This window comes from Macrobrachium nipponense, chromosome 23, assembly GCF_015104395.2.
Source record: "Macrobrachium nipponense isolate FS-2020 chromosome 23, ASM1510439v2, whole genome shotgun sequence".
Taxonomy (NCBI): Eukaryota; Metazoa; Arthropoda; class Malacostraca; order Decapoda; family Palaemonidae; genus Macrobrachium; species Macrobrachium nipponense.
The window spans coordinates 77,850,762-77,876,899 of record NC_061090.1 but is presented as its reverse complement, the minus strand read 5'-3'; the positions used below and the strand labels follow the sequence as shown (position 1 = coordinate 77,876,899).

At 44.4% G+C, this 26,138-nt stretch overlaps 1 protein-coding gene across 1 annotated transcript in view; it reads left to right on the top strand.

The window, feature by feature from the left end:
• The first annotated feature begins 397 nt into the window (after positions 1-397).
• LOC135201688 (octanoyl-[acyl-carrier-protein]:protein N-octanoyltransferase LIPT2, mitochondrial-like) overlaps positions 398-26,138 on the top strand; it is a 47,035-nt gene continuing 21,294 nt past the window's right edge. Inside the window, exons 1-2 of the mRNA XM_064230838.1 lie at positions 398-586; positions 6,501-6,675. Of these exons, the coding sequence (XP_064086908.1) occupies positions 409-586; positions 6,501-6,675 (353 nt within the window). The 5' untranslated portion in view covers positions 398-408. The remainder of the gene's footprint in view (positions 587-6,500; positions 6,676-26,138) is intronic.

Genomic DNA, 26,138 nt, shown 5'->3' with positions numbered 1-26,138 from the left:
TACCCGCCTACCAGATGGTAGTTACTACCTAACCACCTTGTAAAGGACCTCAGGTTTGCATAGTTTGGAAAAATACAATTTACTTTCAAAAATTGAGATTTTTATGGGATACGTAGTTTGGCAACATATTTTTTTAGGTACTGGTGTATTGAACTATTAGGATAATGCAGACAAAAATAATTTTGTGCAGGTTGTAAGAAATCTCTGTGGTTGTGAAAGTTGTCAAAAACATGTAGCTAAGAAATACATGAAGCTAAAATGTCATTTGCAAGTGAATACTATTACAGGAAGCTTTTAAATGTTTTCAAGTCTGAGACAACTTAAAAAAATATAAAAATCAAAACAGCATTCTGAAGTAACAGCTTATTTATAAGATATCAAAATGTTGAAAAAAAATCTTTTTTGTTCATGATTTCAGTTCATTCACCAAAAATGGCACAAAAAACAGTTTATGTTCAGAGGTTAATGCAAATGAATTACAAATCAGCCTGGGATTATCAAAAGAAGATTGCAGCAAAGGTTCAGGAGAATGTGAAGATGAAAAAAGAGCCGTGTCATACACTGCTTCTTGTTGAACATTTGCCTGGTAAGTTGGTAGTGCACAGTAGCTCATTGTGTGAGTTGTCTATTTGTTTGTTACCCAGATTGCTTCTGCAATGGTAAAATTACCATAGTTATTCATTTTTAGCCTATGATTGTTATTGTATTTCAATATGGTAGTAATCTTTGCTTTTATGTATGCAACTTACCAATTAGTTACATAGATATAGTTTCTAAAACCGTCGGCAGCTAGAATTTCTGAAATTGGCGGTAGTGCTAGTTTGTTTTGGTCAGGTGATACCCCCCTGCCCACTATCGGGGGAGTGAGGAACCAACACCATATGAAAATCAGTTGTTTCTGCCGGCTGGTACTGTTAACACAGTTTCAGTAGTCAGCGGAATTTTTGGAATTCTTTACTGTTGTTCATTGTTGGAGTTATTTGGTGAAGTACTCTTAAAATATTGGTAGGTTTTGTTTTTGGTGATTAGGTATTTAAGAATTCAAATAGTTTTAGATATTTTTGCACAGAAATTAACTACAGTAGTACCTCAGGATACGAAATTAATCTGTTCCGAAGCGGCCTTCGTAACCTGATTTTTTCGTATCTAGAACTACGTTTTACATGTAAATTGCCTAATTCGTTCCAAGCCCTACAAAAACACCACAGTAAATTTGATTATAAAGCTACATTGACCAATAAACAATGAAATACAACAATTTGGACCATTCAATACCTAATATAACCATGACTGTACCTGTAAATAAAGTGTATTAGTGTACAGGGTACAAGAAATACTGCACAGACATGTATGTACGTATGTAGTAAAATGTGGAACCTTACATTTCGAGTGAGGTGATGTCCGAAAGTGACAACAGAGGAGGAGGACAAATGGTAGAAAACATGAACACGTAACTTTACGAAACACATTTAAAAATGGCAGAAAACATTAACACTAAACTTTACAAAACATTAACAAATGGCAGAAAACATTAACACTTCTTGATTATCTCCATCTTTGTTCTCCATAGAAAGCATCTTCTTTCCGTGAACTTCAGCAGCATTCTTGGGACCCATGGCTAATAACGTAAGTAATTAAGGTCACACAACACAATAAAGTAACTTACAGTACAACGAAAGTGAAATCACTAACACGAATTTTCGTTAACAAAGTAAATATGCATGAATGAATGAATTCCAGTGTCTACAATAACGCTGCCGCAAAAAATGGTCAAGGACCACCTTTACATAGAGGCATGATGGGACAGACGCTGACCAATAGGGGAGCATGATCTTACGGTGGTGACTAGGATCAGGAACCAATGGGAGAGCGGGAGGATGGTGGCGAGTCTACTCAGTTGGCGGCGCGCTAGTTTTAAAATTGTTCTCGGCGGCCCGGGCAAATCTCGGACTTTACCATTTCGCAACCTGAATTATTTTCATACACAGAAGCTAAAAATCTTCGTCTTTGCTTTCGTAACCTGAATTTTTCATATGTAGGGACTTATGTAGAGGTTCCTCTGTAGTTTTGAATTGGTCTACATAATGTCAGACACTAGGTACATCTGGGATTAGGTATTGCAGTAAAGGCTGCAATACTAGGAACACTAAAGCTTATAATGATCCACATTCAGTTTGCACAGGTTGTAGGGGACAGACTTGTACGCCAGATCAAACATTTGGAGAATGTATTAATTGGGATCAAAGAACTTGGAAGATCTTAACTAGTTACACGAACAAGTTAGGGAGAAATAAAAAGAAAAAGCAGCTTCTAGAGCTAAAACTAAAAGCTTAGTTAGTCAGGAATTGTCTAATGATAATTTGTCTCTTTCTGAACCTTCCCCACCACCTGTCATTCCCTGTCCTAATCTTGGCTCTCTCACACCTGTACCCATTCTCCTAGGCAGAGGTCCCTGTCAAACTCCCCAGAACCTGGGAGGAGGTATACTGGTAGCCCAAGGGAGGTCAGTGGGGTCTGCCCATGGGGAGTCGCCCCCTCAGGCGATTCTTTTGACAAATCCCAGAGCACCAGTGAAAAGGCATCTCTAAAGGAGTACCGCTTTCGTCTAGTGCTTCTAGCTCCGGGGAGACCTCTCCCAGGTGCCAGTGACGATTCCATGACGAGTCCCGTCCATTGAAAAGGAGGTCTCATAAGTTGTCTCCCTCTCCAGTCCCCTGTAAAAAGGCTAGCCCTTTCCAAAAAGAACAGCCCTCGTATAGTTTTAGGGACTCTCCAGAGAGATTCTCTCAGGATACAGCAGGAGAGGGACGTCATAGTGAGAGGATCGCATCCTCTAAGTCGTTGTCAAGAAAGTCTACCTCTGGCAGACTTTCGGAGGTGAAGAGTACGGGGAAGAGTAAACTTCCGGAGATGTCACCAGCACCTGTCCCCACTTCTAATGCTGAAGGACAGGTATGGCTCCCACCAGTCTCTCCTGTATTTCACGAGACTCCTGGGATACAGGTTCAGCTTTCAGAGTATGAGAACCCACCGACTCCCGAGCGCCCATTGGCGCCACAGTTTGCCCACACTCCAGAGCAGCCTTTGGCGCCCGGAACTTCCGCAGCGACACTAGAGCAACCTTTGGCTCCCGAGCGTTCATTGACGCCCAGGAATACAGTTGCGACCAAGCGTCCTTTAGCACCCGAACGTCCACTAGCTCCCGAGCATCCACTAGCGCCCGAGCATCTACTAGCGCCCACTAGCGCCAGAGTGTCCACTAGCGCCCATGCATCCAAGAGCCCCTGAGCGCCCACTAGTGCCCAAGCATCCACTAGCACCTGAGCGCCCACTAGCGCCCGAGCATCCACAGGTATACATGAAACCAAGTACACAGATGGACCAGTATGAAGCGCTCAGACAGTCTGTCAACAATTTCAGCTTCGGGCTTACCGACAGGATCTCAGGTGATGGCTGCCCCCGATCCTTCTTTGTCAGCCACCAGAACAAGTTAGACAGCATTTTGGGCTTTATTCAATCTGCAGTGGCCCCGGTCCAACCTATAGAGAATTTATCACCTATTTCTTCACCCAAAGAAGAAGAGAAAGGAGAAGAGGAGGATAAAGAGTCTTCTCTCAGTGTATACAAAGCCTTGCTTTTTTACTTCGTTGAAAATTTTTCGAATTTGTTCTTGCCAGTGACGAAGTTCGCAACAAAGTAGTGGCGATACATTCGGACAGTACGACAGCACTCTCGTACATAAGGAAACAGGAGGGACACACTCGTTTTCTCTTTGTGAGAAGGCAAGGAACCTGCTGTTATGGGTGAATTGGAATCATACCACATTAATAACAAGGTTTGTTCAGGGAAAATTCAATGTACTCGTGGACAAACTAAGCCGCAGGAGGCAAGTACTTCACGTGGAATGGATGATGAACCCAGTGGTCTGCCTCGAATTGTGGAAACTCTGGGGGAAACCTATGATAGATCTGTTTGCCACAGCAAGAAACCATTGTCTCCCCCTTTACTGTTCACTAGCCCCGGACCCGAAAGCATGGGCGACAGATGCGATGCTTTTGAACTGTTCGAACAAGGACTTATACGCCTTTCCTCCATTCAAGATGGTGAGAGAAGTCATCAACAAATTTGGAACACATCACAACATTTCGATAACTCTTAGACCTACTTGTGGATTGGCCAAGGTTACTTCCTCAGAGAACAGATCTACTCAGACAACCCCACTCAGAAGGTTCCATCAGGGAATATCCACTCTGTCCCTAACCACTTACAGACTGTCTGACAACTCTTACAAGCGAAGGGGAATTCAAGACAAGCGGCGAGAGCTATCGCTCAGTGCAGAAGGGAATCCTAAGTAAAGTCTACCAGGCAAAGTGGACTGTGTTTAGAGCCTGGTGTAAAGAACACAATGTTTCGTCTTCTAAAACAACTATAACAGAATAGCAGATTTTCTGTTATATCTGAGAACAGATAGGAATCTGTCTACTGCGACTATCAAAGGTTATAAGGCAATGTTGGGGTCTGTTTTCAAGCACAGAAGATTGGAAGTACGGATCGACGAATAGAGATCTTGCAGATCTCAAGAAATCCTTCAATATAGAAAAATCCAAAGTTTCGAAGAGATTAGCTTGGAGCCTAGATGTAGTACTTAAGTGGCTGTTGGAAACTCCGTGTGAGCCATTGCAAAGAGCATCGTTGAGAGATTTGACGAGAAAGACCCTATTCCTAGTAGCCCTGTCTACAGCTAAAAGATTGAGTGAATTAAATGCCATGGACAAGAGAATAGGATTTGCACAGGGTAATGCGGTTTGCGCATTAACCTTGGGGTTTTTAGCAAAAAACGAAATTCTGTCCAAGCCGTGGGCCTCATTCATTTAGTATAAAAAACCTCACAGACTTATTAGGACCGGAAGAAGAGGAGAGGTTACTCTGCTCGGTCAGAGCTCTGAAATGTTATTTACAAAGGACAGAGAAAATTAGGGGCCCATCCGATCGTTTATGGTGTTTCAGTAAGGAATCCTGCTCACCAGATGTCTAAAATTGCCCTGGCTTTCTTCTTACATAGTGTAATTGTAGATGCTCATTCACAAGTGAAAGAAACTGATCTTAATAAACTTGAAGTGAAAGCTCACGAGGTGAGAGCAGTGGCAACCTCCCTCTTGTTTAAACACAACCTCTTTGGACTAGATTATACAAGCAACGTATTGGAAATATAAATCAGTGTTCGCCTAGCATTACTTGCATGATATTGAAAGTCTTATGAAAATTGCAGTACCCTGGGTCCGTATTTAGCGGCTGGCACAGCATTGGGTAAGGGTGTGTAGGAAGCCATACTTTCCTAGCCTATCTCTTCACCTTGAATAAGGTTGTTGAGTTTTTAGGGGAGCTTGGAGGTACTATGGATGTACTAGGAGTACCCTTCAGTCAAGTGTATAGTTGGGTATGAATATTATGGTTATGGTGAAGGTGATATGTTTTTGCTCTGGTAGCATGAGTTATTTGGTACTATGCCCTGGGCAGGGGCATCCTTTGGTTGACCATGCTAGCATGGACATTCCTTAGCTGCATGGGTCCCACTTTTTAGAGGACGAGCCATGGCTATACCGCCACGTCCCTATGAGTTAAGACGAGTGACTTCCAGAGGCAGTAATCAACTGTTCAGCTCTCTTAACAGGTAAGAAACCAACAAGCATTTGCATGGATGCTAGCACTAAGTATATATTTTATATTTATTAGATTTTAAAAGGTATGTGCATATCCATGGATCCTACCTCCTACAATGTGGGATTCAGCTATGTAACTACTTGGTAAGTTGCATACATAAAAATGACATTTATATGATAAAATAGGATTTTATGTATACTTACCAAGTGGTTACATGATCAAAGCCTGCCCTCCTCCCCTCACATGGATAATTGGGCATAAACAACTGATTTCATATGGTGTTGGTTCCTCACTCCCCCAATAGTGGGCGGGGGGTATCACCTGACCAAAACAAACTAGCACTACCGCAAATTTTTAAAATTCTATCGGTTTTAGAAACTATAGCTATGTAACTACTTGGTTAGTATACATAAAATCTTATTTTATCATGAAATTTAATTGTTCAGGTCCTTGAAAAGCATAGTCATTTACATATAACAGCAAAAAATAACTTTAAATGTGATAGTTATTTAGATCTTTATGGAGGTAGAAATGATCTAACCCAGTGAAAAGCATTTGTAAAGCTAGATTTCTATATATATTATAATAAACATACCAAGTTATTAAACATTTTCAAATTTTGTCTCAGAAACTTTTCTATCATTGTAACCAAGACTGCTCTTCTTTGAGGCTGCTTGTAGTTTTGTTAAATTGTTACTGGTAGTCATAATACTTGTTTTACAAATAGGGAATCAGGTAATTCAGGATTAGTTTATAATATATTTAGCTATATCTGTGTGATAGTTGAAGCCAAAACTTAGCCTTTATTCCACATCTTTTTGTGTTCTTTCTTCCAACAGTATATACAACAGGTATCCGTGACGTGTATTCAGAAGAAGATGAAACACGGCTACGGTCTCTCGGAGCAGAGTTTTACCGTACTAATCGTGGTGGCCTTATTACTTTTCATGGACCTGGCCAGATGGTTGCCTATCCAATTTTGCACCTGGCCTCATTCCAGCCTGGCATTAAATGGTAAGAGCCCTTTTCTGTATGCAGTTAGTTATGAATTTGAAATAGGTAGACTGTAGTGTACCATGAATGGTAGACATGCAGCAAGTTTCTATTTTCATGTCACAAGTACAACATTAGCTTAAGTGGGTACAGTTTTCCATGTCGAAAATGATGATAATGGTAGCAGGTTCACAATAATATAGCATGTGAGAGTTTATTGTCTTTGATAAAATATTAAAAGCTTTAGGTTCAACCTCAGTCAAGTGAAAATTTTTTAAGGTCATAATGTTCACTTGACTGAGGATGAACCTAGCACTAGGTTCAAAAGCTTTTAATAATTATTAAAGACCATCAACTCTCACATGCTATATTATTGTGGACCTTCAACCATTGGCTGTAGTATTGTTTCCATAAGGGTATTGTCTTCATAAAGGCACTGTACTTGCAAATGCTTGTTTTTTGAGCAAATATGTTGTGGTTGTTAAGACAACAGCTTCCCATTACTATTTTTCCAAGAGTTAATTCATCCTACTAACAAACTGTTTAACTTAGAAGTATTTCTACTTTCTACAATTCAAATGTGTATTGATATGAAATGGTTAGTATGTACTGTAAGCACTGATAGGTATATGGAAAGATGGTGTCTCATGTGAAAGGCTAATAAAATTACTTACTTACAAATACTGGTGCCGGGAATAAAAATTTTGGATGACAATTTTACTGGGGCTAGATGAGTGAATTTGGATGCCTGTCTTTTTAGCCTAAACTTTACTTAAAAAAAGTGGTTAACTAGTCCACTTAATACAACATCTGAAGTCTGACTAGGTTGGACTATCAAGTCAGATAAATTACAAATTAAGTTATTGAATAAAATGAAAGCATTGAACATTCAGACAAATTGTGTGGAGAGGTCTGTATGAAATTTTGACAGAAAAGAAAAGCTTTGCTTAGGGCTAATTCAAAACCAGCTACCCAGGGTTCTTTTGATCTTGATTTGGAATTGAGCATTCCTGTGATATCTTTAGCCCCTACTCCCACTTCTCTTGCTATACCACCTTCTCAAGTTGCAGGCTCCCACACTTCCGATCCCAACCCCGTTGCCAGTTGTGAGGTAAAGATCGTTAAGCGTTTTGCTCTGTTAGTACAAACTATGGAGCAACTTGGTTCCTCTGTTAAGGTTCTGGTGGACAAAGTGAAAAGTGATAGTGTTTTGTTGGTGGAGGAGGTGGCTGTTTGTCCCATCAACTCTCTCCTAGGCAAAGGTCACTGGCACACTCCCCAATACAAGGGAGGAGTCAAACTGTTAGCCCATGGGAGGTTGGTGGGGTCAGCCCACTAGTAGTCACCCCCTCAGTTCAACCTGTTGTCGCTTCCCAGGTTGCAACAACAGGTCTCTCAGTGGATGTACACAGACTTTCAAGTTCTGATAATTCCTCTCCACGCTCCAATGGCGCGCAGGTAGCAAGTCATGGCCTTTAAAGAGAGGTGCTTCTGCTCCAGCTCACACTCCAGTGGTTCCTGTCATGAAGTCTAGAGAACTGCACCCTTCTTACAGTCATTGGGACAGTCCCAATTGTTTTTCTTCCGATTACCTCTCAGAAGTTGACACTCCCTCAGCGCCCATGGCTCGTCGTGTCGTGGTTCTTTGGCTCCGTTTCAAGCTGCTGTGTCCGCTTCGTTTAATGCTCCTCCTGTAGTTACAGAGCATTCAGTGAATGTGCCGTCAGATGCAGTCAATTGGCACCTGAGCCCTCTTCAGTCAAGTGCCAAGTAGTGCCTTCTTGCTCAGTGTCAACTCAGTCTCCTGTTATGCAGGAGTGCCCATCGGTGCCCTCAGCGCCTGCAGCTGCTTCTGCTGCTGTGGCAATGGACTCTGGATAGTATTTTGCTTTCAATGAATAAACCTCCTTTGTTCCTACACGACATACAAACCCTCAGTCCTTTACATAAGGAATTACTTTCAACCTAGGCTGGAATATGGCAGGTAAATTCTTGAACAGGGTGGTTAGGCAGTAACTACCTCTGGTAGGCGGGTAGGCCCCCCTGCCAGATGTAAACACTCCACTTTGCTTTCGGCCATCTTCAGATGAAGACTTATGTTTGTGAGCTCTTGCTGACTAGCCGTTAATGACCATTTTCTCAGTGGGATCTTTAATTTGTTATTTTGAATGAACATATTTATACTGTGTTTGATATTGACAATTAATTGACTTTAATATTTAATATGCAAATCCACTTTTTGTGATAGCCTTGCTTGCCGCCTTTTTGCTTTGTACGAAAGGTCAGCGGCAAGGGCGTGTCCTTTAACGTTAGGACGAGACGTATTCATCCAAAATTGATGCTTACGCTTTGGAAACTACCGAGGGGAACTTCAGAGGTTTTCCTTGGTTTCTTCTGGTATTTCCTCTTCTCTTTCATCCTTTCACTAACTTATTGGAAGAAGATGGAGGAGGGGTGTGTGGTGTTGGTGTTTGAGGGATCTTCTCTCATTTCGGAGGGAGGTGCCCTCGATGCGAGAGGAGTATCCTTATTTTTTAAAATCATATTTTATTTTTTTTTTACAGGCTGACAGTGGTGATGTTGATTACAACAGTATGTGGTTGGATATCTCTTTGTGTTGGCTATCTTAACCTTGGAGTTGTACCTGTGACTCATAGCATGCTGTTGATATGTATTGGTCCTCAAGTGTGTGTACTGTTTACCCTGGAAATCATATTCATTTGCCCCTGCTGTCCTAGAGTTACATCACTGGACAAAGCCCTTGCCACTGCCCTGTGATTATTAACTCCATTCCTGCTGGTAAATGTACCTCATCCTATGGAAGAATTCTGGCAGAATTTGGAGAAGTCGAGGACGAAGAGAGCTCGTCAAGTGTCGTCATCTTCCTCTTGAGAATCATCATTTTCATACATTCAACTTACCTGTCAGATATATACATAGCTATCGACTCCGTCGTCCCCGACAGAAATTCGAATTTCGCGGCACACGCTACAGGTAGGTCAGGTGATCTACCGGCCTGCTGCTGGGTGGCAGGACTAGGAACCATTCCCGTTTTCTAATCAGATTCTCTCTGTCGCTGGGAATGTAAACATATGTTTACTTTCCCTCCTGATTTGATTTTCGTGTTTCATCGCCATCGATCTTCTGGGCCAACTTTTACAGGGAAGTACTGGATCGGTGGTTCGGCATACGCTTTTAATAACTTTTTAATAACTTTTAATGAATTAACTTCGAAGTTTTCGAAGAATAGAGGATGTGTAACTACCGAAGTTTTCGGTAGACAATTACATAGTTTGCAAGAAAGGGAAATATAAATATTTATTCATTGATAAAGTGTAATAAATGTTAGAATTTGATTGAGGAAAATAAGGTAACTTCCTATTTGAGGAAGTCAGAAAAACATAGAACTAGATATGTTTTTTTTAAAAGCTTTAATAGCTCTCGTTCTGACGAGCAGTTAGAATATTAACAGTACTAGTAGTGTAGTTTCCTCATCACCTTCTTACTTCACAGAAACTACAAATTCATTTGCAATTTGAAGATAAAGGAATGTAGCTCAAGATACGAGCTATTATAAGGTAAGAAGTGATTATAGTGTTCCCCATTGCAATAGAGGGTGCGTCTGATCGGCTCTTGTCTCGCTCCCAGGCCTAGACCTCTTCCAAGCTCACAGGCCCAGAGGAGAAGGAATGTCGAAAGCCTTACGGAGGTTACAGAGAATCCCCACCGATCAGGCGTCCCCATCGTCAGGTTCTGTAGGACGTCCCAGACTGCCAGGGATAGCCATTGGAAAGGCATCCTAATTCAATGTGTTCCCCTTATTACTATCGTCTTGACGAATAAGGAGAAGAAACATTCAACGGCGTAGATTAAATGAAAATGCAAGATAATCTCGTCTGGCTATCGGAACCTCAGAAGAGACGGAGAAAGGAAGACATCATTCGATAACAGTTGCGGTAGAGGCATTGCCCTATCTGGGTTCGTCCCCCCGTACAGTTGGACGTGGGGGGGGGCTCTATCCCATGGGGGTTTGAAATAGTTATTTCAATAAATTCCTCATCGGTACATGTATATGAAAATATATCTATTCTGAGAAGAACGAATTAGATATTAAAGAATATTTGTTGATCGAATGAATTATATGGATCTCGTTTAGTGATTACACATATATATATAACTTTTAAGCTTCTAGCTCTTTGGGCATGAAGCTCCGGTAACGAGGCTCAATGCGCCTAAAGCGTCTGAAACAAGGCGCAAAGCGCCTGAAACGAGGCGCAAAGCACCTGAAGGGCCTGAATATAGGCGCAAAGCGCCTGAAGCACTATGAACCAGGATCTTCATCGGAAATGGAAGTCCTTCTCATTCAGAAGAAAGGGAGGGCTATGTCGAAAATGGAAGTATTGTCGAATTCTAAGCAAGAACAAATGTACAAGAGATCGGTACCTTCCGCACACAGAACCTTCCGCACAAGCGGAACCTTCCAGAAGGCGGAAGATTCCAGATTCAAATAACCTTCCAGACGTACAGAACTTTCCAGGCGAGGATCGCCTTTCAGATGCTCGGAACTTTACAACAAGAAAACTTTCCAAGCGCGATACGTCTGCTAGGATCCAGGAGTATTCTGATCACGATACTCCTCCTAGGCGCCAGGAGTATCGTGATCGGAACGCGATACTCCTGCCAGGTGCCAGGAGTGTTCCGATCACGATACTCCTCCCAGGCGCCAGGAGTATTCGGAACGCGATACTCCTGCCAGGCACCAGGAGTATTCCGACGAGCACGATACTCCTCCCAGGCGCCAGGAGTATTCGGAACGTGATACTCATACCAGGCGCCAGGAGTATTCCGATCACGATACTCCTCCTAGGAAAGCGATACTTCTGCCAGGCGCCAGGAGTATTCCGAGCACGATACTCCTCCCAGGCGCCAGGAGTATTCGGAGCGCGATACTCCTGCCAGGCGCCAGGAGTATTCCGAGGACGAGGAGTATTCCGATCGCGATACTCCTCCCAGGCGCCAGGAGTATTCTAGGCAAGATACTCCTGCTTAGCGCCAGGCACTTTCTCCGACAAGAAGAGCCTGACAACCGCCAAGAGTCCTCCAGGCGAAAGGTGAAAGACATTCGAGGCTTCTCCTGATAGGGACGGGAGTTGTCGCACAGGCGGCCGTCGCCTTTGTCAGGATCGTCTTAATGCAATAAAGGCAAGAGCAAGTTCGGCTTTTTCCAGGCAGGGACTCAAGATGTAGCACAGGCTGCCGTAGCCCTTGTCAGGTTAGAGTCGGTACTGCTAAAAGCCATTCACCTTTCGAAAGGAAGCGCTCTCCTCCAGTTGCTCAATCTTCTCCCAACTTGAGGAATGGAAGATAGAGCAGAATTATGAGAATTAGTTCAGTATTAGTAAGAGGATATTAAAATCATCCTCCTTCTAAAAAATAATGCAACCAACCATTTACAGAAAGAGGGGCAATCGTTTGGAAGTTTGAACAAGATTCTCGTACGAGCTCTCATTCATTGATTAGAGGCTCTTCCAGATAAGAAAGGCGTAAAATACGGACTTATCTCCAAGATAATAAAAGCTGGAGAGATTCTCTTCGATCCTCGGTTGTCATTTGCGATCTCTTTCGACTAATACTCATTCGGGATTATTGACGAAATGAACGAAGAGAGTAAGATTTCCATTCTTTCTCTGCATGTCGGAAAGGAAAGTGTCGTAGAAGGCTTGCTGTATATGACTACTGAATGACAAGGCTATACGCATACCATAGTTTGCCTTTTTTCTGGTTCACTACGGAATTATGTAGGAATCCTTACAGGATTTTCTAGTAAGGACTTCGCTTAAAAGGTTTGTTACGGCAATAACCTACTCAGCTTCGGTATTTAACAAAGGTTGTTTGGCTTAAATTTGCATTATTGAGAGCTTTCTTAGACTTGAGAATAATTTTATTATCCATTCATTGAAGGGAGTAACTGGCAACTCAGAATGAATGCAGCCAGGCAGTGAACGAGACGGCTGTAATTGTGAGCCAATCCAGTACCATCCGGTTCTCGGTCGTGAACCTTTGGTTACATCTCTCTCTCCTAAGGGATCGAATGCTTCACCGTATATTCCCCCTACAATCAGGGACTTAACCACGAATTGAGGGGATTTTTTTTAGGCAAACATGAATAACATCGTATTCGTTTTGCTAAGGATCTCTCTCTGCCTCGGCGAGGAAAGAATGTAGTAGAAAATTCACCTTAAGATAACGGTACGGTTAAGCCTTATGCACACACCGTGGTTAATTACAGCGTTCCTACTATCCTTACAAGAGTTTCCTAGATGAATGCTGTTTACCACAATGTGACGGTATTATAAATGATTTTAATTCGCAGAGCACGATTTAACCTATTTGGAAACAGACACGGAACGTAACGATCCTTACCAGGTTCGATGCGGGATTTTGCACGTCCGTGAGAAACCTTTTTGATCGACGATAATAACTGTTAACGTATGTTTAACATTTATTGGAAAGAGTTGTCAGACCCTGCGGAAAGTATTCACAGATCTCTTCGCAAGGCAGAAGATGAACGAGCTTCTTATAGATTGCTTCCTTTTCCTCGAAACAAGAGAGGTAGCAAGATACGCCATCTTTAATTTAAATAGGGAATAAACTTTAGTCTTTTTTCCCCTCCTTATTATATATTCTTAACAGATATTAAAATAAATGGGCGTCAAAGGAAGAAGATGAATGCATCATTTTGGCAATAAAAAGGTTGGATTCACAGAGGTCACGTTCTTCTTTCAGCATGTGGTCGGAAGGTTTTCTAAGAGTAGAGATTTTATCGGATTCTATTATAATATTGGACCCCTGAAAAACCTATCCACTCTGAGTCTGTCTGCGTGCAGACTGACCAGAAGTAAATATGAATGAGAGGATTTTTCAAGGGAAGCTTGATAATTCCTTTAAATATGTTAAGACATATAATTGCTGCAGATCGTGCTAGATGGAAAGGGGAAACTGTCCTTCTTCCGATACCTCTGTGAACCACATAATGGTTTTCTTCCCTTTCAGAGGGAAGAATCACCTTGGTATTTTATGCTATCAATGAACACAGTAAAAAGATATACTCTGTCTCGACAAAGAATATTAGAGATAGTAGAGAATTAAGATCTTCGGGATCTTATACAATACCTCTATACGATAAGAGTAAGATCTTATACTTAGAATGGGATCCTAATTTGGGCCTCAGATTCCGTGTTCCGACAAGATGGAACTGCTCCTATCAAATGTTTCTCTTGGTCCTAAACGATCAAAAGGACAAGTGAAATTTTGGGCTTTAGAATCTGGAATCAAATTCTATGAAGGACTCGGCAATGGGTTCTGGCCAGCATAGTATGTTTGGCAAAAGAACTAAAGCCTTTTATTCCTGGATCAACGCTTTCAGATAGAGGTTTCGTTGTCCGGTAATGTATTGACATTGTCATCTACGAAGAAGAAACAAGGTTTTAAACGTTTACTGACAGAGTCTTTGGAACGCGATGAGGGCTCAAACTACTTCCCAAAAGGGTCAGAGAGATACATTCAAGAGCTAGAAATCAGGAGTCCTACCAATTTCAGCTCAGAATCTCTTTAAGCTTCCAGGCTCCTTCCCTTCCTTCGGGCAAGGATAGGGAAGCCTTCTGCAATGAGAAAACTCATCAATATTTAGGAGGAGAACTCGTTAGCAACGGAAGTATTCAATAAGGATCCTCCTCGAGGAAGACTTGTCTCTCGGACTTTTAGATTTCCTATCGTCTTACTGGATATAGCTGACTAAATTTTGATGAATGTGCAGGAGCAATTAGCGTCTTTGGTAGGAGTACTTTCTAAAGAGCTACTCGTAAAAAGGATGGACAGGCTTCCGATAAGAGATCCAAATACCGATCTCCTGTCGGGCGCGACGAACCCTACAGGGGAGTTGTCGCACAAGCGGCCATCTCTGGTGGGAGCGATGCGTTAGGCAGCGAGCCGTGGAAAGGAGTAACTCCTGCCAAGCGTCTCTGGCGCCAACTAGGAGCCAGGCGCAAAGAGCCTGACTTTACTGTATGATCGTTCTAGGCCCAGATCTTCATCCAAGCAACAAGAGCCAACTGGAGAAGAGAGAATCCTGATAGGAGTATAGCGCACCGCTAAGCGCAATATACTTTGCCATTCGAAGGCGCATTCCATGAGCGATACTCCTACCAAGCCACAGGAGTATTCGGAAACTAGATGCGCCTTCCATAGGTCAGGAGTATTTGGGAAGAGATACTCCTGCCAGGCGCCTTGAGTACTCTGACCCGATACTCCTCCCAGGCGCCAGGAGTATTCTAGACTTTTTACTCCTACCAGGCGCCAGGAGTATTCGAAGCGCGATGTGCCTACCAAGCGCCAGGAGTATTCTGAGCTTAATACTCCTAACAGGCGCCAGGAGTATTTGGAGCGAGATGCGCCTTCCAGACGGCAGGAGTATTCGAGGAATGTTACGACTGTCAGGCGCCAGGAGTATTCCAAACAGGATACTCCTCGCGCCAGCAGGCACGAGGCGCCAGCCAGGCGCAAGCCAGACGCTAGGCTTCATCCAGATGAGATCCAGTTCAAAGAAAGTCCTAGTCTTCTTTGAAACAATGGTGATCTCTAAAGCACTTCATAAGTGACTTGATGATACCTTCAAACAGCTGAGAATTTAAAAGCTCATGAAGTGCGAGCTTTTGCAATTCTTGTTCTTTTCGTAACAATATGTCAGGAAGACATATTAGCTTTAACATATGAGAGATGCAACTATGTGTTGACTGCTCATTACACGAAGGACTTCAAGTTAACCTACGAGAGATCCTTCTCTCTTGGTTTATACGTATCAGCGGATACGTTGCTGGGATAAGGAGCCGACACTGATCCTTTAATAATGAGTTGAATTTATTTTAACTTAGTGATTTTTTTTTGAGGTTTGAAAGGAGTTTGGGGGATAACTCTTTTTCAATTTTAGCGCGAACCCTCATGTTAGGAACAGGTGATCGGGATCGGTGTTGCGCTCCTTAGTTATGCCAATAGGCATAGGCATGTTGTCATATAAGCGGATTAGCACCCATTGACAAATGCCAATTAGGCTCGACCGAGTAAGTGGATAAGACCCCATCGGTAGACCCGCAAGAACTCTTGGCCACAGATCACTATCTTGCTAAGGCTCTTGAGACGAAGCAGACTCCTATGCAATAGCTAGGAAGTCGACCCTTCGTCTAAAAACACAGAGGAACCAAGGTCTATAAATACCTACAACACATGTTGTTTACCTGTCTAGTCAGGAGTTAGCTGTCTCTTGCCCTCCACCAAAGGGTGTCAATCAGCTATGTATATATCTGACAGGTAAGTTGAATGTATGAAAATGATATTGTTATGATACAATAAAGTTTCATACATACTTACCTGGCAGATATACGTATATGATTGAAGACCCACCCAGCCTCCCCGCAGGAGACAGGTGGAAGAGAGAATCTGATTAGAAAACGGGAATGGTTCCTAGTCCTGCCACCCAGCAGCAGGCCGGTAGATCACCTGACCTACCTGTAGCGTGTGCCGCGAAATTCGAATTTCTGTCGGGGACGACGGAGTCGATAGCTATGTATATATCTGCCAGGTAAGTATGTATGAAACTTTATTGTATCATAACAATATCATATTTTCTTCAACCTCCACCTCTTTGACTTCCAAGGCTCCCTGCCAAAGAAGGAGAAGGTAGTCTCCCCCCTAAGAAGTCTCGTCATGGGACTTCTAAGGGTCTTCCTCCTCGAACTGAGGAGGCAGTTGGGTCTTCCCGCTGGCCCGTTCCTTTGGGAACACAGGAACTGTCAAGTTGTCCCCAGGGTCTAGTGTGTCGGAAGCTGTAGAAGCACAAACTTCAGTTGTTCCGATACGAATACAAACCCTCGGTCCTTTAACAATAGGAAGTATCTAGCGGCAGCTGGAACGGTCCTAAGCTTCGAACAAGGGGAGAACGGTAGTTAACTGCTTGTCCGACAGTGCGCGCGCCCGCGAGCCTGAGAGGTAAGAATCACTTTTGCTTTCGGCCGCGGGTGTGAAGGACGTGTTCGTCATTGCTCTCTGCCCGCTTCATCGTCGTATGCTTTGTTTGTATTGTGTTTTCTACTAACAGTTTGTTTGAGTTGAAAATGAAACTGTAAGTACTCTGTTTTCATTTTCATTACTTAATTATGAGCCAACATGGAGCTATCGCCGTAGATGCGGCGGTTTCCACTCTTTTCATGAAATTGATACCCTTGATTTGTGTCTCGGTGCCGAGGGCGGGAGCGCGCTTGCGCCGAGTCATGTAATTTGGGTGAAAGTGTGTAATTAAAATGTAAGTACTCCTTTCATTATATTTTTGCCCTGTGCGTTCGTTGCCGAGAGCGTGAAGGCGCTCGGCACGAGCCTCTTATTTTGTATAAATAGAATGCAATGAAGTGGAATCGCAATTGCAGTATTCTTTTTCATTTTCATTTATTATTTAATTGCATCAATTTTCATTTTGGATCAATTTCTGCTCTTACCCGGGAATTGATCCTTCCCATTTTCATATATATTTTATGATAGCATCATATTTTTGGATCAAGTTTCCGCTCTTACCCGGGATTTGATCCTTCTCCTATTATTTTTGTGTGAAAGTGAAATCGCAAGTGCGGTATTCTTTTTCATTTTCATATATTATTATGATTGCATCATTTTCATTTTGGATCAAGGTTCTGCTCTTTCCCGTGATTGATCCTTCCCCTTTATGTTGTGAAATTGAATCGCAAGTGCAGTATCCTGTTTCATTTTCACATTATTGTCACGGCTGTGCGGGGGTAGGGGAAGCGAAGGTCTGCCAGGAAGTCGTCGGAAAGCTCTCCCGAGACTCCCTTGGTATCCGATTCTTCGTCTTCTTTCATGCCCCCCGCTCAGCCCCTTCGTTGACTCCTTCCCCTTTGGGGGTGGGGTGGGGGGGGGGGTTTTCCAAGTCCTTCTCCTTGCCGTTCTGTTGAGCGGGGTCTGGTGACTCATGGAGCGGTTACCACTACCCCCACCACGATCTCGACCCTCGCATATGCCGCTTCCCCCCTTCTGGTGTAGAATCCTCACACTGTGTCGGTGACGCCGTCTACCGCTGTTCAAGGGCCGGTCGCCGCTGTACCGAGGGGGGGTATACCGCCGCTGCCTGGGTTCGTGTTGCCTCCCCCAGACTTCCGCTGCACATAGGGCTCGCCCCTGGACCGGCCGCCAGTACCCAGGTTCCCGCTGGCTACCGATGATTCTACGAGGACGATGGCTGGGCCAGCCGCTGCTGGCTTGGCAGTCCCTGCTGCTTACCGCTGTTGTGCCGCTGGCCTGCCTTCCTGCCGCTCCAGAGCTGGTTGCTGTACCGGCCGCTCATGCTGTTCCTGCCCCTGTCCACACTGGTCCTGCCCACGGTGTGTCTTCCCTAGTCCCAGGTCTTTCCGGACAGGTGCAGTCGGGCCGTGTTGCTTCGGCAATAGCCCCGACTCCGGCCTGGATGGAGGACCTGACGACTGTCCTGTGTGAGCTGACGAACTGCTGCCGCTCTTCCCCTTCGACTTCTAGGCTACCAAGCCAAAGAAGAAGAAGGCTGCCTCATCCCCCCCTAAGAAGTCTCCTTCGGGAACTTCTAAAGGCCCGTCTCACTCCAGTGGGATGGGGGTTCCTTCTGCTGGTCCTCCTGCTCCTTCGGGAACAGGGCCCGTCTCCCCTTCCGCAAGGAAGAAGAAGACGGGGACCAGAGGGGTACCGGCTACCACCGGTACTTCCTCGCTTGGTGTTAGCGGCGCTGCCGCTACGCCAGGTTCCGGCTCAGTCTCTCGTTCACGAGAGATTCCGAGTGTACGGTCTCCTGCGGGAGACCGTACAGCCAAAGTTTTGGCGCCAGAATTCGTTCGGCGCCAGGACCGCGGCACGGAGCAGAAGCTGGTGGGAGCCGCTCAGGTGACTCTCGCCAGGCCAGCGGCCGCTCTTGCAGCGACCAGCTGGTAACCCTGGTACACGTGACGGTCCCTGACCAGCCACGGATTGAGGCTGGGAAGAGGTCCCCCCCTCCCGATCGTTGGCGCTAGCCTCAGCTAGTACCAGCTGTATGACGCGCCGCGAGGACACGCACCGGTCTCACCGCAACATTGGTCTCTGCAGGTCTCCTGACCGCCGCTCCCACAGGGACCGAGTGGATAGGGGGACCAGCGGCAGCTCCTCTGTACACGAGATCGGGGCCGCTGTTCTCGGTCCAGCCATTTTTCCCAGGGAAACGGCTCGACTAGGCCTGCAAGTTAGCGATCGCCTGCAGCCCTCAAAGCTGCTGGCTCTGCCAGCGAGTGAATGAGGAGCATCATGTCTTCCTCTCCCGTGCCTGCAACTTCCTCGGTTTACACCGGGAAGAGTGAGGCACAGTAGGGTGATCGTGAGGAGCATGCCCCGCACGATCCCGTCACGCCGCCGTAAGTACCAGGTACGATCTTTTGACTGACCAGGACGTACGCGCAAGTGGCAGGAGACCGAGAGGGCTGTCGCTGTTCCCCCTCCTGAAGGGGGAGGTTCTCGGGATATGCTCTTGTTCGAGGGGCTTGACGGTCCTACTCCGCAAGATGCTTTGACTTCCGAGATCCAGAGGAACTTTGCCGAGGTTATCGCGCTGACTCGTCAGCACAACGACCTCGGGGAAGGATCGCCGCTTCCACCGGCAGAGCCCAAGTCTCGGCTCGAGTCGTTTTGGGGCCCGAGAGGGAACCCAAACCGACGGTGGGTCTGCCGCGATCGGAGCTTGCCGACTGTGTTGAACCAGGAGTGTCTCTCGTCTCCGGACAAGAAGGCTCTCTCAGATCTGGCCGGTCGAACAAGCTACTTCCACCTCCTCTAGTGCGACAGCGGCGTTTCTACATGTCTTCGGTCCTCCTGAGAGGTTTCGACCTCGACGAGGATTGGAATAAGTCGGAGGACGGTATCGGCTCTCTCCTGTCAGGTGTCGATCAGCCCCACCCAGACGACGTTCACAGTGGCGGCAGACCCTTACCTACAGTGTGAGTTCGTAACCCTCCTCGGGAAAACGTTTTCTCTTCACGATACGTTTTCCCAGACTCTGAGGGCGATGGCTGCTCCTACTCTTCTCCAACTGCTAGTTCCGCTGGGAAGGCGAGCGAGTATCCAATTCCTCCCCCATTCCCTCTCTCCTTACGGCTACGAGGGAAAGGGGAGGGATCCTACAGAGATTTCTCTGTAGGTTCCCACGTTAGGGACTGCGCTTCCGGGGGGACCTTCGGGTCCTACCTGACGTAAGCTCCGGTCGTTGAGGAGGGATCCTGCCCCATCCTCAATTTCTACGGGAATCGAGAGGACCACAGCCGATAATAGTTTGACGAATTCGGTGGGGATTTCGCCAAAGTACAGGCCGGTTCCCAGTCCCGGGTTACCGACGGGGGAGGTTCCGTTCTTAAGACGCGTCGTAACCCGAAAATCGTCGTAAGCCGGAACGACGTTCTTGAAAACATGTCCAACAGGGAAAAATTCCACTACTAATTTGCAATTTTTCTTAGGGCCGTATCTCTAAAATTATCACTAATTTACTTTTTTCATGTGCAACACTGTGTATTCACAAATTACTGTATATTTTCATTAAAATAAAATACAAGAGAGAGAGAGAGAGAGAGAGAGAGAGAGAGAGAGGAGAGAGAGAGAGAGAGAGAGAGAGAGAGAGAGAGATAACTCCTTAGGTTTCAATAGATTGAAATGAACGTCTGGTAGGCAACTTTTTCCCCCTCCCATAAATACTATATTTCTCCAGAGAAGAGAGAAAGAGAGGACTGTGCAATTATGTTTGTCTGTCTATCAATTCTTTTGCTGAGAGAGAGCGAGAGAGATAAAAGGAAGAAATAGAAACACCAATGTATGACAAGTATCTTGTGGAGAGAGAGAGAGAGAGAGAAAGAGAGATTGTTTAAAAGAGAGAAATGGAATGATTATTGTATTTAAAATACTCAGATTATGAATTTTGTACTTATGTATTATTATTGGAAAATATAATAAGAAACTTATTACATACACGTCCATGAAATGATCTCATCTCAGTAAGAGAGAGAGAGAGAGAGAGATTACATAAAACCATTAAATCGTTGACCATTGTATGGCATTGTTTAAGCTTGAGTGTCACTCGAGTTGAGGTGGGGGAAATTGATACAGAAAAAGACAAAGGGAAGAAATTTCTTTTGAAATTATTTATCGTATTATTACTACTTCTATTATTATTATTATTATTATTATTATTATTTGAAAATATAATAAACACGTGCATCTACATAAATTCTCTCATCTCAGTAGAAAGAGGAATTATCCTTACAAGTGAAATGGAAAGGTCATTTCATACTCTTTAAAATACGACCATTATGAATTTTGTAATTAAAGTTTTATTATTATTATTATTATTATTATTATATTATTATTAATTATTATTATTATTATTATTAAATAACTGAAATTATCAATAAAACATTTTACATACTAGTACATAAATTCTTTCATCTCGGTAAAAGTGAGAGAGAGAGTGTTTCTCTCTTTGTTTATAACGCTTCCAGCGAAAGAGAGGGAGGGCGTTACCACCATGACTCATTATTACTTGTGTGGCAAAGAGAGAGAGAGAGAGAGAGAAAGAAAGAGAGAGAGAGAGAGAGAGTTAACCTTAATTAAAAGTGACATGGATAGATTAGTACGTATTGTATTTCTTTAAAGTACTATCACATATGAATTTTGTAATTAACATTTTATTTATTATTATTATTATTATTATTATTATTGTTATTATTATTATTATTTGAAAGTATTAAAAACAATAGTAAACAAGTACATAAAAAATCTCGAGTCTCAGTAAATGAGAGAGAGAGAGAGAGAGAGAGAGAGAGAGAGAGAGAGAGAGAGAGAGAGAGAGAGAGAGAGATGTGGGGGGGGGAGGAGTAGGACCACTGATTGCAACACTGCAGCTCTCCCCCAGCTCTTCCCCCTTTTGGCTGTCACAGAACATGATATATTGCAAAAACAATGCGTGTGTGGGGCGGACGTGTTGGAGGTCTCTCTCGCGTTTTTTCACAGATAAGAAGGGTTTTTCGCCCTTGGTGATTATACCTTTTGCAGTAAGCAATGTGTTAATAAGTGCCTCCACGTAATACCGGCGTAATAAGCCGGAGAGTGTTTTATGCAATTGCAGTTATTCTAATATTCTTTCTGCTCCAATCAGTGCCTTAGAAATCTTTCAAATCACAGCTACTCGAGGCCTATTGGTCCTGGGAAATGGGTAAAAGAATGCAGTGTATGTGTTAGTGCTTGGCCCTTCCCTTACCACAAAAATGTCATCCGACCAACCTCCAACCGTTGCGCAAGTGACCCAGGCACCTACCGGTGCCTGTGCCCCACACACAAGTTCCGTACTCGCGAACAATTGTCCTGTATTTTACCCTATACCAATCGAACCGTTCCGACGTCGAGTCCGCTATTCAATCTGTCAGTGATGTCTTCTCCGATGAGGAAATCACGTTGCATATACAAAATGCAAAGATCTGATACCAGAGAGCATTCTCAAGGAGCGATCCGCGAAGAACTGTCCTCACACAAAAAAAATATCATATATCATAAGTGGCTAAGGACCTGCTCGGTGGAAATCTACGCCGACGACCCTTACAATCTGCCTCCAAAGGGGCCCGCTGACCTAAGCCTACCCGCGGTGTACCACACGGCAGAAAATGCCTTCCAAACAGCAAAATCCCTCTCAGAAATAATGGGAAAAAACTCAGAAAAATCGAGGAGACAAATGATAAATTATCAAGAATCTGGGACGTGATCAAAGGACTGCAGGATTCCCTAGACAGTCTTAAAACGGTGGAAAACAATGATCTCACACGGATCTGGATGCTATCAAAGGAGTGCAGGGATCGATTGACAATCGCACAGATAGACCACCAAACTCCTATGAATGCGGTATCCAGTTTTTCCTTGTCTCCCAGCAACACGGAAGTGCCCCCCCCCCCCCCCCCCCCCCCCCCCCCCCCCCCCCCTTTACCTGTAGGCCGTTCTGAGAAGACAGTTGGTCCCCCAACCTCCCCTCCCTCCCCAGTGCTCCGGTGAAGATAGACCCCTCCGGTGATGATTACCAGCCCTTGTGATCCTCCCACCCTATCTCTCCCCGCCAACCCCCCATCGTAGATGCAGATGAGAGTGATCTTGAGGGGTCTAGCGGCTGGCAGATACAACAAGTAGAAAGAAGAGAAGATCCTCTCGTTTGGCCGCTAGACCGGAGCCCAACATTCGAGTTGCACCTCGCCCGACACATGAGAAGAGATGTCACGTAGCAATTCACAATCTGCGCTCATCTGTGACGCTAGACGCCATAGTGGAGAGAGTCAAGTTTCTCACTGCTCTGACCCACTTATCTCTCACGAACTCCCATGTAGAAATAAACATAAAGTGGCTTACAGGATTACCATTTTGCCTATTTCAACCAACCTCGACGTTCTTAAAGGCGAGAATTTCGGCCTAATATATTAGTTTCAAGATATAACCTAATCAGGGACCAACCACCCCCAGGGGAACTTACTGTCACTCCAACCAGGGTCATTTCCACCAGCAAGTGCCAGCCAACCGCCCACGGCGAGTGACTGCCCACTCCCCCTGGATAACCCCCCATCCACCCAAATGATCAGCGCATTCATCTCCATCTTCGTGAGTAGCCATGGATACATTAAACAAAATCTCTTGGAATATTTTTGGCCTCAAGCGGAACATTCCTCTCGTAAACATGCTCTGCAAAATTTCATCGGCATCATTGCATTGCAAAGAAACGCTCCTCTGGCCTCATGACCTTGCCATCTGCGATTCAATTCATGAAGACTTCAGAACCTTCTCGACTTCATCGATGCAAGTTACAGATCAAATCATAGCCGGTCGTCCGAAAGGGGGACTTTCTTTCCTGTGGCACAAATCGTTAGACAATTTGATAAAGGTGATGACCTACAGGAGTGACAGATTGCTTGGGCTTCAAGTGACAGTAGGGAACTCTAAAATCCTAATAATTAATGTTTATATGCCATGGGAAAATAACAATAATTTTGATCATTACTGCATGATCCTAGGGGAGTTACACAGTATTATTCAAGATTCTCCTGCTGATCATATTTGTATAATAGGGGACCTTAATTCTCACCCCACAAAACAATTTTATAATGAACTTACTCGCTTCTGTCAAAATCATGCTCTCCAAATTAGCGATGTAATGCTCCTCCCTCCCTCCTCCTACTCATATGTACATAATAGAGCAGACGCAATTACAACCTCCTGGCTGGACCACTGCATCACATCTCCACAACTTCATGATTCTATTAGACCTGCAATATTCGCTACGATCTTGCAACGGGCTACGATCACATCCCATTACAGGTGTCATTCAGTACCCATCCCTCCCTACCGTGAACCCACTAACTGACCGCCCTCCAGCGGTTAACTGGGAGTTTAAAAACCAACAAAAATCCAGATACTTTAGGGCGACCACGGAAACCAGGTTGCGGTCAATAATTCAACCGGCTGACGCCTTACTGTGTACCAACACAAAATGCAGAAATGACCACCACAAGAGGGATCTGAATGAATTCTATTCGAACATAATCTCCGCTATGCTTGCTTCGGGTAGGACTGCCTTTAGATTTCGTCAAGGTAATTCTCGTAATATACCTGGTTGGAATGACTTGGTTAAGGATCTGTATACATACTCACGGGAAATGTTTTTACTGTGGAGGCAAAATGGCAGCCCGAGGGAAGGACACACTGCATTACTAATGAGGCAGGCGAGAGCGCAATTCAAACTTGCTCTTAAGCACTGCAGGTTAAATGAAAAACAACTAAGAGCCGATGCAATGTCTAGAAACGTAGCAATCTGGTGATTACCCTCGTCTTTGAAAGATATCCAGTCCTTAAATCCCAAAACTAAAAAAGCTATCACAGAGAGTAGGGGAAGCAGTCGGAGATGAGGCTATCGCAAGGATGTGGGGTGATCACTTCAACAATATCCTGAATTGCATAAATGATCAGGATTCCCGAAGCGAGGTAGATAACCTCCTTAATGACAACATTCAATTTCATTTTGCAGACCGTATTATGCCAGGTAACATCAGCGATGCCATAAACAGCATACCTAATAATAAATCGCCCGGCTGTGATGGTCTTCCCGCAGAGGCTTTCAAATTCTGCCATCCGATAATTTACATTTTGCTAGCTGCCTTATTCAATGCGTGCATAATTCACCAGTTTCTTCCAGACTCCTACTCTTAGTTCACTTGATACCATAATCAAAAACAAGCTAAAGGATGCAGCTGACCCTGGCAACTACCGGCCAATTGCAATCACAACGATCGCATCGAAGATCTTGAGTCGGTTCTTCTTGTGAGACTTCTCCCCCTTTCTACACACCACTGACAACCAGTTCGGGTTTAAAGCAAACCACTCAACCGACACCTGCATCTACATACTGAAAGAATTGCTGAACTACTACCTATTATCAGCATCTGCGGTTTTCCTGTGTTTCGTAGATGTGAGAAAAGCATTTGACAGAGTAAACTACCTGAAGCTATTCCTGAAGCTGCATAAAACGGGGCACACCCCTATATCTAATTGGCATTTTACATTGCTGGTTCTCCACACAGCAACTCTGTGTCAAATGGCAACGTATTATCGTACACCTTCGGCTCCCTAAACGGGCTTCGGCAAGGGGGCATTCTCTCTCCATACCTGTTTAATACGTACACAGATGCCTTGAATGTCAAACTGAACTCACTCCCAATCGGATGCACTGTCAATGAAACAACTATAAACAACCTCTGTTACGCCAACGATATGGTTCTGATTTCCCCATCAGTGCATGGCCTCCAACGACTCATCGACACTTGCCGCCAATATGCAGAGGAATTTGATATAATCTACAACGAAACCAAGACCCAGTGCATGTCGCTGCTCCCGAGATCGCTTAAGCATATTGCAGAACCACAAATTTTCCTCGGAAACCATTGGTTGGAATTTGTGCGCGAATTTCCGTATTTGGGTCACATTATACCGACGACCTAAAAGATACGGCAGACATTGAACAGAGGCGTCGTAAACTATGTGCAACTGGCAACATGATTGCAAGGAGGTTTGCTTCTGTCACCGAGACGTGAAACTGCTGCTCTTCCGCTCGTACTGTTACAGTATCTATGGGTGTTCCCTCTGGGACGAACTATACCAAGAGGACCATGAGACGTATCACTGTTGTGCACAATGACATTCTGAGACGGCCTCACAAACACTCCCACGCTACACTCCGCCACACAGATGTTCTTAGAAAACCACCTGGACAATTTAAAAATCATTGTAAGGCGAACAATGTCCAGCCTGGTAACCCGAGTGAGAAACAGCGCAACTCGCTCATACAAAGCATCCTAAGG